This window comes from Salvelinus namaycush, chromosome 21, assembly GCF_016432855.1.
Source record: "Salvelinus namaycush isolate Seneca chromosome 21, SaNama_1.0, whole genome shotgun sequence".
Taxonomy (NCBI): domain Eukaryota; kingdom Metazoa; phylum Chordata; class Actinopteri; order Salmoniformes; family Salmonidae; genus Salvelinus; species Salvelinus namaycush.
Window position 1 is genome coordinate 38,081,572 of NC_052327.1, and position 14,054 is coordinate 38,095,625.

Consider the following 14,054-nt stretch of genomic DNA (forward strand, 5'->3'; position numbering starts at 1 on the left):
CTACATGCAGCTCTTGCTTTGATCTTAAACAAGTGCATCTACTCATGACCACTCATGCTGTAAACACAGTCCAGTTCAAAGTGAATGGCACAGATCCATATATGTCAATGTTTTATTTGCATATAGGGATACTGCAGCTCTAATTGGTTATGCTGCACCGGTCTGTAGAGTATGGGCTGAGTCATGCCTGTCAATGCAATAGAATCCTACTCTGGTACGTTCTGCCTACAAAAAAAATATTGCATAATTAGTTTTGCATATGGTTATGCTGCACCGGTCTGTAGAATATGGGCTGAGTCATGCCTGTCAATGCAATAGAATCCTACTCTGGTACGTTCTGCCTACAAAAAAAATATTGCATAGTTCGTTTTGTTTCGGTATGTTGCATTGAAAGTGGCTAATATTGTTAATTCCCACAGTGGAAGGTAAAATTGATAGTGTTAACTAAAGGGGAAAACTAGAAAGTTCAGCAAAGTTCAAATATGTGCTACTCTGCACAGGCTGATATTTCTTCTGTGCAGCAGTCCCTGGGGAGCTGCGCGCCTGTGCACGAGCTCAAATTAGAGGGAGCATTGCTTTCACATGTTGACACCAGAACCCATTGACCCTGAACCCCCCCCAATATTCAACACAAAGTTATGCCCTTGTTGTGTTGCATGAAAGTCTAACCTTGACTTGTGTGGTCAACTTGAATTGTAGCACGAATTGTCAACATTATAAATATTTAAAAAATGTATAGTTTTATTTTCTTCTATTTTTCCACATTTTTCCGTTTTTGAGAACTTGTTCCAAGAATGTATAGATTTATATTTTGATTAGTAGTAGCTATCTCTCCTACATCTGGGATCAGCTCAGCGAGCTCATCTAGTGGTTTATTATCATTTGAATTAGACAAGTGGCAGTAGAGACCTGTGTACATGAACCCAGATTACATTCTACACTGACTCAGTGCCTGAGTTTCTAGGCATGCCTGTCTGCGTGAGCATGTGAAACAAAATACAAACCAACACAATAAAAACAAACACTGAGGATTAATCAATTGCTTTAACATTTTGTAAACATTTGGAGAGAGGGGTTTCTATATAAATGGCTAATCGTATAGGCAAGCTGCAACAAAAAATAAACGTTGGTTGCTTTTTGATTTTGAGAGTCGCCTGTAATACTGTATATCTAAGACTTTAACATGAGTGACAAAAACACTGACAGTAAATTAGAGTTCACACTGTGGCTTTGGCTAGCTACAGTCTTAAATGACTTTCCAATTGTTTATTATTATTCAGACCAAGGCTCAACAAGGCTGTTTTTGTGATTAATTGTTGTTCTAATCAATGACTTTTTACTCGATTCGATTCGTAATTTTGACCATAATGATATTTAGATTATTTTCTGAAGGAATTAATAAATGATGGTGCATGAAAGTAGTTTTATTTTGAGCAACAGATAAACCAACATTGCAACCATAATTTATCCTGGGTCTAGTTTTTGAATTCACGTTTAAAATATATCATTAATAGATGCGACCCTTTGTTATGGCAAGCCTGCAGCAATGACAACATCATGTCCACTTTCAAGAACTTGCGGCTTGTGGCAGGAGTTCTCAGTCCACCGCCCACCTACGGACCAAACCACCGCGAACTTTTCGCATTTTCTCCTCAGCATGAGGTCGCATGGCGAGGTCACCTTAGAAGCCCAATAAGACTCCCCCCTGCTACTTAAGAGCACTCATATTTATTTATATTTTTTCTCGAGTGGCACCATCCAACCCCAGGTATTATCACTGACCCGATAGCGAACCGTAGCTAAATATGGTCTGCATGGCAGGTGGTAGGCCCACGAGATGGACGGAGGGGGAAGATGCTTTCTGTTCTTGGCAATATAATTATTGTCATTATATGGAGAGGAACTTGTCTTCCTGTTGTTTTTTAAGCACGGTGGTCATATGTACTGTTTGGTTTCCTGCAGGCTTTTCCTCGTCAATGTATTATATGTATCTTTAATATAGCCAATATTGAATTAATTCAAGGTTATGCATAGCCTTATTTTATGACTTTGTTCAATAGTTTGCATTGAGCCCCTATCACCCCAAATCGTTATAGAATATATACGGAAAATGAATCACACACGCCCGCGCGCACACACACACATATGCACATTTTGATGCACACTTTTACGCACTTTTGCTCAATACGGATAAAATGATAATCAGTAGTATTGGCTATACATTTGTCCACAAAATAGTTCCTGACATATACATTCACTCATGTGGTTGTTATCAAAACCATACCACGAATGCAGTCTTATAACAAGTAAATAGGTAAATTATCTCATTCTTTGTCCATACTGACATGTAGCCTAACTTTCGTTGTCTTTGTTTGGTCTGCTAAATTGGACAGGGCATTGCATTGCTTGTTAAAGATCCGTACAAAAATATGCTGTCCACATGGTTTCGTGCGAATTGCAGTGAGTAGGCTATTATTGCTCCAATTCGAAGTTCCATGGATTCTCACTAAATCCGATTAACATTGCTGAACATTGAGACACGACACACAGATTCCATTGACATGTAAATACCATCCCAGTAAACATATGAATTCGTTTCCCTGAAGTTAAATATATTTTTCCAAAGTGTCCTGTTGTGATATAATTGTGCACGTCATAACTGCATAACTATTAGCTCTGAAATACTGGAATCACAATTGAGGCACACGCAAACTTGAGCTATTACTAAATATGATGCATTATATTGGTCTAAATGCATTGAGTTTTAAGCAGGTAGCACCTTATCATCCTATAAGGATCACCGTTATTATCGACTTTTTTTTAATCCCGTTTTAAAAATGTGCACATATAGAGAGGCCTGTTGTGACATCTTAAACTACACTACAATTGCTTGCGCTTACAGTGTAATAAATAATGCATGCATGCTTCATGTGTTAGGCTATAGATTTAAAAATACATTTGATTGTAATATGTACAATAGGCCAATGTTTAACCAAACAATACATTTCAATAGATTAAAAAGCTTCGCATAAACATAATGTGTTTGCTGCGTAAATGCAGCAAATGTGATGAAACGTGACAATACAAATGCAAATCGAATACACATTATTTTTGTTATTATTATTATACAGTAGGCCTTAGGAAATACCACAACATTGGGCGCATGTATAACTGTCTTTCAAAACACACAAAAAAGTCAGTCTTAATTTCTAGAATGTATCTGAAAGACCCACCAGCAATTTGCATCGGCCTATAATTCACCATTTTGTAGAGAAAGTATAGCATTTAGCTCGTCTTTTCAGTTCGCTGCAGCTAGCGACTGGAACGAGCTGCAGCAAACACTCAAACTGGACAGTTTTATCTCAATCTCTTCATTCAAAGACTCAATCATGGACACTCTTACTGACAGTTGTGGCTGCTTTGCCTGATGTATTGTTGTCTCTACCTTCTTGCCCTTTGTGCTGTTGTCTGTGCCCACTAATGTTTGTACCCATGTTTTGTGCTGTTACCATGTTGTGCTGCTGCCATGTTGTGTTGCTACCATGTTTTTGTCATGTGGTGTTGCTACCATGCTGTGTTGTCATGTGTTGCTGCCTTGCTATGTTGTTGTCTTAGGTCTCTCTTTGTGTAGTGTTGTCTCTCTTGTCATGATGTGTGTTTTTGTCCTAATATATTTATTTTATTTTTCTTATTTTTAATCCCAGCCGCCGTCGACGCAGGAAGCCTTTTGCCTTTTGGTAGGCCGTCATTGTAAATAAGAATTTGTTCTTAACTGACTTGCCTAGTTAAATAACAAAAACATTTGACATTTAAAAGCATCGTTTTGAAGGCTAAAAAATATCATAAAAGTTGTATATTTTCCTAAATATATTGCCATGATAATAAAGTTATTCAGTTTATTAGCAATAATTTCAACCAATAACTGGAATGACCATTAAGTGAGTGTCTAAGACCAACGTCCGTTCCCATGCGCTCTAACAAATTGTATGTGCAGTCTCAACTTGCAGTAGGCTAGATAAATCATTACCCCACTTTACTTGGGGTGGCTCAACATGTTGTAAATTTAAGTCATTTTGATTGTTTCCATTAAGCCCAATTCTAGGGTCTAGAATCACTTAAAGTGTGTTTGGTTTGGACTGTGCGGGTGGGAGGAGTTCCGACTGCTCCATATTCAAAAGTGGGGAGGGAGGCTTCTTCAAGGAACCCCTCCCGTTATAAAGAGACCAAAGTGCCTTCAAGACAAGACATATTAACGGCTTTGGCGAATTATTGTGTTATCGGGGTAGCCGATATAGCTCTTCAATTTTGTTGAACGTCGACAGAACTTATTTATGGTCAGTTGACAAGGTTCTGTGAGCGACGAGATCTCGGGAAGGAGATCATGGAATACATGAACGATAAATTCGCATTGAAAAGTCAAGCGATTAAGGGCAGCGACTACTACATGGGCTCTGGCGGCGCGCTGGACCAAGTTATGGAGAGTTTGGACAGTGTGCAGTACTACAGCAAGACGTCGCCCAAGTGTGTGCAGGCCTTCGGGATACAGAGCAGCGAGCACCACTCGCGAATGGAGCGGTCCTCGCCTTGCGGAGACCAACACGGTTAGTTACTGGAACCTTTTTCACTCACGATGCATAAAACGCTACCAAATATATTTTTTAATTAACTGTCGCTGAAATTGGTAGGCTATGAGATGTGTTACGATGCATCAGGCCTATAACTAAATGTACATGCATTATAGTCTATACTTGCAAGTAAAGTGTTACCCACGTTTTTTGTTCTCAAAATTGTGCCTGAGAAATGAACATGGTAGGCTACTTGTGCGTAATTTCCTCACAACTCCACATTTATATGCCATATCTCAAACATGTTTTTTTAATGTTATGTGATTCTTATTGCTCTAAATCCATAAACTATTGAATTGCGGCAATTTAGTTATTTTTTCATATTGCCAAGCTAGCAATACATTGAAAGAGCAATGGGCAGATGTGATCATATTTAAAATCTGCCTGTTTAATATGAGGAATGGAAGTATGTTTATAGGCTCACATTATTAAGTTGTGGTTTTGAAAATATTATTTTACATCCCCAAAGCTGAAATATAACCGTACTGCAAAATATTTCACATTCACCGCATATAGGTTAAATAACAGATATGCCTACATGCAACATCTCTTAAATGTAAATATATTCGTCAATGGCCTATTATTTATAGCCTCACTCACCTGTCATAGATTACTTAATATGGCATATGCCTATATTTTTGCAACATCTGCGTAATTCATTGATTTATAATACAAATAATACCTTTTATTTTTCTTTCATATAGCGAATTATGGTGTCCAGAAAACGGAAGATACCTTGCACGCGGACCTTGGAAGGTCGATCGACAACTGTTGCGATCTGAGGTCCTCGCCGGTAACGGCGTGTCAGGAGAAAACGGATTTGGATGAAATGGGTGACAAGTGTGACAGTAACGTATCGAGCAGTAAGAAGAGGCGACACAGGACGACATTCACGAGCGCACAGCTGGAGGAGTTGGAGAAGGTGTTTCAGAAAACTCATTACCCAGATGTTTATGTGAGAGAACAGCTGGCGATGAGGACGGAACTAACCGAGGCCAGAGTGCAGGTAATGTAGGCCTACTCTCACTGTCTTTCAGGTGTTCTATTGCCACGTTGTTTAGGAACAGAATCGGGAACATCACATGTAGCGTACTATTGACTGAGATCACTTTGGTCTTATTTTAGGTCTATTAAAACAATTTGTTATGTATTTAGAATGTACAAAATAAGTAGGCTCAAGGTTATTTAATGTAGTGCAATGCAGGCCATTTAGGCTTTTTAACCATATATTTTTAGCATATTTTAAGATTTACTACTGTCAATTAAGAATTGATCCTCGATTTCTTTATTGGCTCTATATTTGTGTGACGGCTTGGTGTAATCTAACAGAGCAATAGGTTAAGACAACGCTGAAAAAGAAGGTACATGTTGACCAATTTCTTTATTGACAAAGTTGGAATATTTTGTATCTCTCGTTCCCGTTTTAGGTGTGGTTTCAAAACAGAAGAGCCAAGTGGAGAAAAAGAGAACGTTATGGACAGATTCAACAGGCAAAAAGTCACTTTGCAGCCACATACGACATATCAGTGTTGCCAAGAACAGACAGTTACTCACAGGCAAGTTTGCTCTTTCACCAGAACAACAATTTATTTGTCACTATTGAATCGTTTTTTTGTCTCCATCTTCTGTAAAATCATATAATCTGAAATTAAACATATGGTTTTGGTAGGCTATACTAAGTCCTAATTATTGTTAATAAATACCTAATATCATTTGTGGAGCATGTTGTGCGTCAAAATGGAATAGGTTAGACTACAAATAAGATGAGAGTGCTGTTGACCGCCACAAACCCTTGATAGATTGACCATCTGTGACGGCGGGTTCGATTTATCATGCACCATATTTCAGATAAGATTTCCAAAGTTGATTAGAAAGTATCTAGGCAAACCACTGGAATTAATGATTCCGTCTCAGATTTCACTGAAAATATTTACTTTTCTCTAGACTGTGTAGGCTATTCTTTTAAAGCCAACATTAAACGTTAAAGCCGTAACGGGCGGCCAGAACGCGTTATTCAAAAATAAAATGTATAAAGCCTTCATACCCGTAAATGACGATACATGTTTAACTTTGTCTGACCCATCAAAATCCTTAGGTGGGGTGTGGTCACGCCGTCGGTGTAGAACGCGCTAGTCGCGTTTGAAGTAAATAGACTACTCTTACAGACTAACATCGTTGAAGAGGATTAGCTTTGAAGATGTAAAGGCGTACAGCCAGGCTCTCAATGGCCTGTCCTAAATCCATGCCTGAATTTGTTCCCTCTCATATGTTTCTCATATACACACTAGAATAAACCCATCGCCTTTAATATAGTTTATCCAGATATATGACTTACTATAGAGGGCACTGACGCCAAGTGGTGGATTGAAACATGCCCAATATCATACTGTTTGATTTACGACCATGACTAAATCCATTTGAAAGTTGATGATTTCTTCCTTGTACATACTGTAGGGGGAACATGAATTACATTTGTTTTTGTGGGTTGGACATGGACATTTCTATGAAAGAGCATGATCTGGATTGGTTTTAAAATGTGAAGTTTGTGTAAAATTGTTGCTATATTTATAGATGGTTGAGGTCATATCTGATATGCTCTCTGATGTCATATGTTTAGGGAAATCATTTTGTTTGCAACCAGTTGAAAATATAAACGCTAACAAACCTCATTACTTATAACCACCAAACCAGACCACAATCTTCACCAGCACCACAATTAATTGTCTTTCTAGTATTTGCTAAATTTGTCTGTAAACCAACATGTGGCAGTAGCCTACTGTAGTTCCAGCCCAGTGGTACACTCTTAGAAAAAAGGGTTCGAAAAAGGTTCTTTGGCTGTCCCCATAGGAGAACCCTTTATGGTTCCAGGGAGAACCCTTTTTGGTTGCAGGTAGAACCCTTTTGGGTTCTAGATGGCACCTTTTTTGTCTAAGCGTGTAGGGAAAATGCTGAATAGTAAGTATAGTGACCAGATGGGCTCAGATCTTACAGATATGATTTTTCCTGGTTGATCAGGAATACAATTTGTGACATCTGGACTGGAAGCCTTCTCCCCCTGATATTCTATCACATCCCTGAAATCTGAAATGTAAGCTTCGGCTATAGGCTATCTGAAGTAGCCTGATACCACTTCATAAAAAGAAAATACCCTCAATATACTGTAGAATAGAATAACTTCAACGCAATGTTGACATTTCCCTATGGTCTCACAGTGGCAAAATACTAAACATCAGTAGCACTTCATAATCAAAGCCAAAACCAATCAACTTCTTTGGTAGAATAATAAATAACCAGATAATTAATTATCTGTTTTATTTTCCTCCACAGATCTCCAACAACCTGTGGCCCAGCCCTGCTCCCAGTGGCTCTGTGGTCTCCTCCTGCATGCTCCCCCGTGGATCTCCCCCATGTGTCACCTCGTATTCCCACTCCCCCCGCTCCGCAGCCGACCACGGGTATGTGGGCTTCCCCAACCAGCAGAACCAGTTTGGACACGTCTCCCTCAACAACTTCTTCACGGCCGACTCCCTCCTCACGCCCTCGCCCAACGGACACCCATTTGAGACCAAGCCCGAGTTTGAGAGACGCTCGTCCAGCATTGCCGTGCTGCGGATGAAGGCTAAGGAACATGCGGCCAACATATCCTGGGCCATGTGATTGTGAATGTCTCTTCTGCATGTCCAGCCAGCTGACTGACTCACAGCCTCTCTAACTTTAGCATTACTACTGCGCACGTTTATAACCCCCAATGTTGACTGACAGTAATCTGACTGTGACAATGATTGATTGAAGAGGACCTACAAAAGTCAAAATAATGTAGGCCTAGATGCTGATAACTGACTGGTTGTCTCCGAGACTGGAGAGACATGAAGCCTCTCCATGGAGTCAACAAACTGTGAACCTGTTGGTCAAAAGAGTCAAATGTCAGAGGAGATTAACTGCTTCAAGGTTTAAAGGTCTGCTCATCGAGGTTGAGCAGTGCATTTCAGTTCACAACACACCAACACACAGATGAAACTTACTTTCAGGTTAACACCCGATGTTAAACAATGCATTGCTGAAAATGTACCCCTCTGTGACTTGAAAACTCTGAGCCGGTTTGAGCACTCCATTAAGAGTGGCGCAGCGGTCTAAGGCACTGCATCTCAGTGTTAGAGGCGTCACTACAGACCCTGGTTTGATTCCAGGCTGTATCACAACCGGCCATGATTGGGAGTCCCATAGGGCGGCGCACAATTGGCCCAGCGTCATCCAGGTTAGGGTTTGGCCGGGGTAGGCCGTCATTGTAAATAATGATTTGTTTTTAACTGACTTGCCTAGTTAAATAAAGATACAATAAAATAAATAAATAAAAAGCATGCTTTGTGTGTCCAGGAAATAATCCATCTAAAGATCAACTATAGTATGTCCTATAAGTTGAGGACAGTGTGAATATTGTAATTCCCTGTGCTTTATAATTCCATTGCCCTACAGTCACTAAAACGATGCACGCACATCTTAGAGGTAGAAGGCCGTGTTGTTATGATTCTGGATGGTCAGATAGCTAGCAACAATAACAAAAAGCTGCTATGAGGGGAATCGTAGGTGGCTCGTTTCAGCTCGTTGTCTTGTTATTGATATCATGTCTTGTTCTGAGGTGTTTTGACTCATGCCACATCTATGCTAACATGGCAAAAACTCACTAGCTAGCTAACCAACAACTGTAACAATGTATCTGAGAGACAACTGCTCATTGTGCAAATGTATTTATGTTTTTAATAAACATTTGGAGACTAAATATTTACGTTGTCAACAATCTTGTTTGTTTTGCCCCAAGGGTTGTGCACGTATTGGTTTTGTCACTAAACAACCCAACCTTCTACTGTATGCCGCTCAGGATCTTCAGAGCAGAACAGAAATGAAATGGACTGACGTACTAACATGTCTGCAGTGTGCCTTGCAGTAAAGCTATGTAACCTCATTAGCTGTGTCTGTGTTGTGCTACAAAGCCCCAGCACAGGAAGCAGTTAGACATTTTGTCATTATAATTTCTATTAAAATTATCAAATGAAAAGATAATAAAAACCTAAATTGTGATAGATTATGTTTTATTGTATTCACACAGTTTATGAGTCACTCATTGTAGACAAGGGATAATCTGCCTTACAGGGATGTAACCATAGCGTTACACTACAGTAATATACTGTAATTTAACTATTGACGTACCTAGTATAATATGTATAATCTACATGGAAATTAGAATTACCATTAAAAAAACTTCAGGCACTGCATCTCTTCAGATACAATATAAATCGTTGATATTATTATCCGACTTAATCCCCCTCTCCCCCCTATAGTCACACGTATTACTATTATCCCACCACATGGAAACAGGAGCATGTTCTTTGCCTTTCTCCTCTGCTGAGGGCTGACGTCAGCCCTTTGTGTTTCTCTCTCTCTCTGAGATCACTGTCTGTTCTGTAGCGGATAGCTTTTCATCGTGCAAAACCTGTCCATATGAACGGTATGCTTGATTTAAGCGTAACTTGTGTCAGATGCTTTGATATTGCACTGCCTTTGTTTTCCTAGGGACACTACTTCACTTCCTGGTTATTGCCAATAAAAAGTATGCATCAGAGTATTTTATCTAGGAAATACAGACACGTGTCAAAACAAGGGTCCTTTGATGAGAAGCTTCATTCTTGGGTCAATTTCAACGCATATCATAATGGGAATGATGTCATTTTCTTGGCTTCGGATTATCTCTACTTTTAATTAAACTCTGATTCTTATCTTACAAAAATCCATCTATGCATCTAGCATGTTCCGTAGACATCCAATAGAACATATATCGTATTAGACAAGCTCACGGCAAGAAGCTTTCTCAGTAATGGGCCACCCTCCACTACCCCTTACAGACAGTGTGCGTGTGTGCGCACATGTGCATGTGTGAAAGAATGTGTTTTACTGTATCTGAATGGCCATCAGTTACTCCCCCAGGAACTTCTTCCGTTTATCCCCCCTACAGTATGTCCCAATTCCTCTGATTCCTGCGCTTTATCCCCCCCCCTACAGTATTTGTGATCACAGAAACAGGCCGGCCAGGCTAAAGACAGATGTGTGGGAAGAGGGTGGAGGAGTCATCCCTGCCTCATCCCAGGGCAGGCTCCCTGCTCCTACAGACTAGATCCATCACCAGCTCCAATGGGTTTGACCTCGCTAGGTTAACCTAAACCATTAATAAGACCGCCCCTCTCTCCCTCCCTATCTTCGTCGTGCTGGGGAGGATTGGACCTAGTGGGGAGGTGAGGGAGGCGATGACTAATGGGGGAAGTGAGGGAGGAGAGGACGGGTGGAGGTGTGGTAGGAAAGTACTGAGCGGGGAAGTGAGGGAGGAGAGGACTGTGGGGGAGGTCTGAGAGGGGAGGAGGGGGGAAGTGAGGGAGGAAAGGTCTGAGGGGGGAGGTGAGGGAGGAGAGGACTGAGGGGGGAGGTGGGGGAGCACTGAGAGGGGAGGTGGGGGAGGAGAGGACTGAGAAGGGAGGTGGGGGAGGAGTGGACTGAGGGGGAAAGTGGGGGCGACTGATGGAGCTTGGCTGACCTGTCGAAAGGAAGACATACAGCTACATCAAACAGAGTTTGAACAGAAGGTATCTGAAGTGTGTAGCTTCCTATAGCTGCACCATTTATGCTTTAGTGGATGAAGTGTTTTCAAGAGGGCATTTTCACCTGATTGATAAAATAGTCAGGTCAGTTAGGGAGCGTGTAGCTCTCTCTCACTCCAAGCTACAGATCACCTCCCTCTAGTGGTTGAAATGTATTGAACAAAAATATAAACACAACAATTTCAAAGATTTTACTGAGTTACAGTTCAGGATATCAGTCAATTGAAATAAATAAATTAGGCCATAATCTATGGATTTCACATGACTGAGAATACAGATATTCATCTGTTGGTCACAGATACCTTAAGAAAAAGGTAGATGCATGGATCAGAAAACCAGTCAGTATCTGGTGTGACCACCATTTGCCTCATGCAGCGCAACACATCTCCTTCACATAGAGTTGATCAGGCTGTTGATTGTGGCCTGTGGCATGTTGTCCCACTCCTCTTCAATGGCTGTGCGAAGTTGCTGGATATTGGCTGGAACTGGAACACGCTGTTTTACACATTGATCCAGAGCATCCCAAACATGCTCGCATGTCTGGTGAGTATGCAGGCCATGGAATAACTGGCACATTTTCAGCTTCCAGGTATTGTGTACAGAAGATCCTTGCGACATGGGGCCGTGCATTATCATGCTGAAACATGAGGTGATGGCGGAAGATAAATGGCACGACAATGGGCTTCAGGATCTTGTCACGGTATCTCTGTGCATTAAAATTGCCATCGAGGAGCATCCAGATGCTGCACTTGATGAATTTAGAAAATTGCTTCTTCCAATTATTGATAAACATGCACCTGTTAAGAAACTGACTGTTAGAACTGTTAAGGCTCCATGGATTGATAAGGAATTTAAAAGCTATATGGTTGAAAGAGACGGGGGCAAAAGTAGTGGCTAATAAGTCTGGCTGCACAGCTGACTGGCTGGCTTACTGCAAATTGAGAAATTATGTGACTAAGCTCGACAAAAATAATAAGAAACTGTATTATGAAGCCAAGATCAATGATATAAACTTTGGAGTAGAAAGACAAATATATCAAATTAGACGAATCAGATGGCTTATTCATTACAAAACCATTTGATGTTGCCGAATATTTTAATGATTACTTCATTGGCAAAGTCGGCAAACTTAGGCAGATAATGCAACAACGAACAGTGAGCCATCGTACTCGTGCATAAAAAAACAAACAATGAAAGAAATTCTCTGTAAACAAATGAACAACAGACTTCCAGCATGATTATAGAGAAGGGCACTCAACACAAATAACTGATGATTGGTTGAAAGAAATTGATAATAAGAAGATTGTGGTAGCTGTACTGTTAGATTTCAGTGCAGCCTTTGATATTATTGAGCGTAACCTGTTGTTGAGAAAACGTATGTGTTATGGCTTTTCAACCTCTGCTATATTGCGGATTCGCAGCTCTCTAGGCCTTCTCTTTTCTATTTTTACCAATAACCTGCCACGGCATTAAACAAAGCATGTGTGTCCATGTATGCTTATGATTAAACCATATACAAATCAGCAACCACAGCTAATGAAGTCACTGAACCCCTTAACAAAGAGTTGCAGTCTGTTTTATAATGGGTGGCCAGTAATAAACTGGTCCTGAACATCTCTAAAACTAAGAACATTGTATTTGGTACAAATCATTCCCTAAATTCTAGACCTCAGCTGAATCTGCTAATGAATGGTGTCGCTGTTGAACAAGTTGAGGAGACTAAATAACTTGGTGTTACCTTAGATTGTAAACTGTCATGGTCAAAACAAATAGATTCAATGGTTGTGAAGATGGGGAGAGGTCTGTCGATAATAAAGAGATGCTCAGATTTTTTGACACCACCCTCCACAACGCTAGTTTTATCTTAACTTGATTATTGCCCAGTTATATGGTACAGTTCTAAAAAGAAATACCTAGTTAAGCTGCAGCTGGCCCAGAACTAAGCGGCACGTCTTGCTTTTCATTGTAATCAGAGGGCTAATATTAATACTATGCATGCCAGTCTCTCTTGGCTAAGAGTTGAGGAAAGACTGACTGTGTCACTTCTTGTTTTTGTATGAAACATTAATGTGTTGAAAATTCCAAATTGTTTGCATAGTCAACTTACACACAGCACTGACACACACACGTACCCCACCAGACATGCCACCAGTGGTCTTTTCACAGTCCCCAGGTCCAGAACCAATTCAAGTAAACGTACAGTATTATACAGAGCCATGAGGGCATGGAACTCCCTTCCATCTTATATAGCGCACGTGAACATCAAACCTGGTTTCAAAAAACAAATCAAGCAACACCTCACGGCACAACGCTTCTCCCCCATGTGACCTACTTGTTGTGTGTATGTACTGACATGTATGTGGAACTGATGCACACACACACTACATGTTCATGTTTTTAAATGTATGTCAATTGTAAAGTCCTTTGTATGTAATGTCTTTTTTGCTATGTGTCAGACTCCAGTAAGACTAGCTGTTGCCATTGGCGTCTGCTAATGGGGACTAGGCAGACTAGACTAGCCGTCGGCTAATGGGGACTAGGCAGACTAGACTAGCCGTCGGCTAATGGGGACTAGGCAGACTAGACTAGCCGCCGGCTAATGGGGACTAGGCAGACTAGACTAGCCGTCGGCTAATGGGGATCCTAATAAATCTACTCTGGTGCTACATCCTGGGCCAGGTACAATTGTCAGAAATTCCAGACTACTTTTCCGAGTGACCCAGGTTTAAAGCTCACTTTCCTATGCTTAACCTCCAGCAACAGTCTGTTGGAATAAAAACAATTA

At 40.6% G+C, this 14,054-nt stretch overlaps 1 protein-coding gene across 1 annotated transcript; it reads left to right on the top strand.

Moving 5' to 3' along the window:
- Positions 1-4,381: 4,381 nt before the first annotated feature.
- Positions 4,382-8,282, top strand: alx1 (ALX homeobox 1). The gene is made up of 4 exons (XM_039017039.1): positions 4,382-4,601; positions 5,330-5,631; positions 6,053-6,181; positions 7,953-8,282. The coding sequence occupies exons 1-4, from the start codon at positions 4,382-4,384 to the stop codon at positions 8,280-8,282; spliced, it is 981 nt and encodes a 326-aa protein (XP_038872967.1).
- Positions 8,283-14,054: the final 5,772 nt, after the last annotated feature.

Bases quoted from the DNA above. Each gene is read 5' to 3' on its own strand.
- alx1 (XM_039017039.1), top strand. From the start codon at position 4,382: ATGGAATACATGAACGATAAATTCGCATTGAAAAGTCAAGCGATTAAG. The intron at 4,602-5,329 runs GTTAGTTACTGG...TCTTTCATATAG, and splicing joins GCCTTGCGGAGACCAACACG to CGAATTATGGTGTCCAGAAA. The intron at 5,632-6,052 runs GTAATGTAGGCC...TTCCCGTTTTAG, and splicing joins TAACCGAGGCCAGAGTGCAG to GTGTGGTTTCAAAACAGAAG.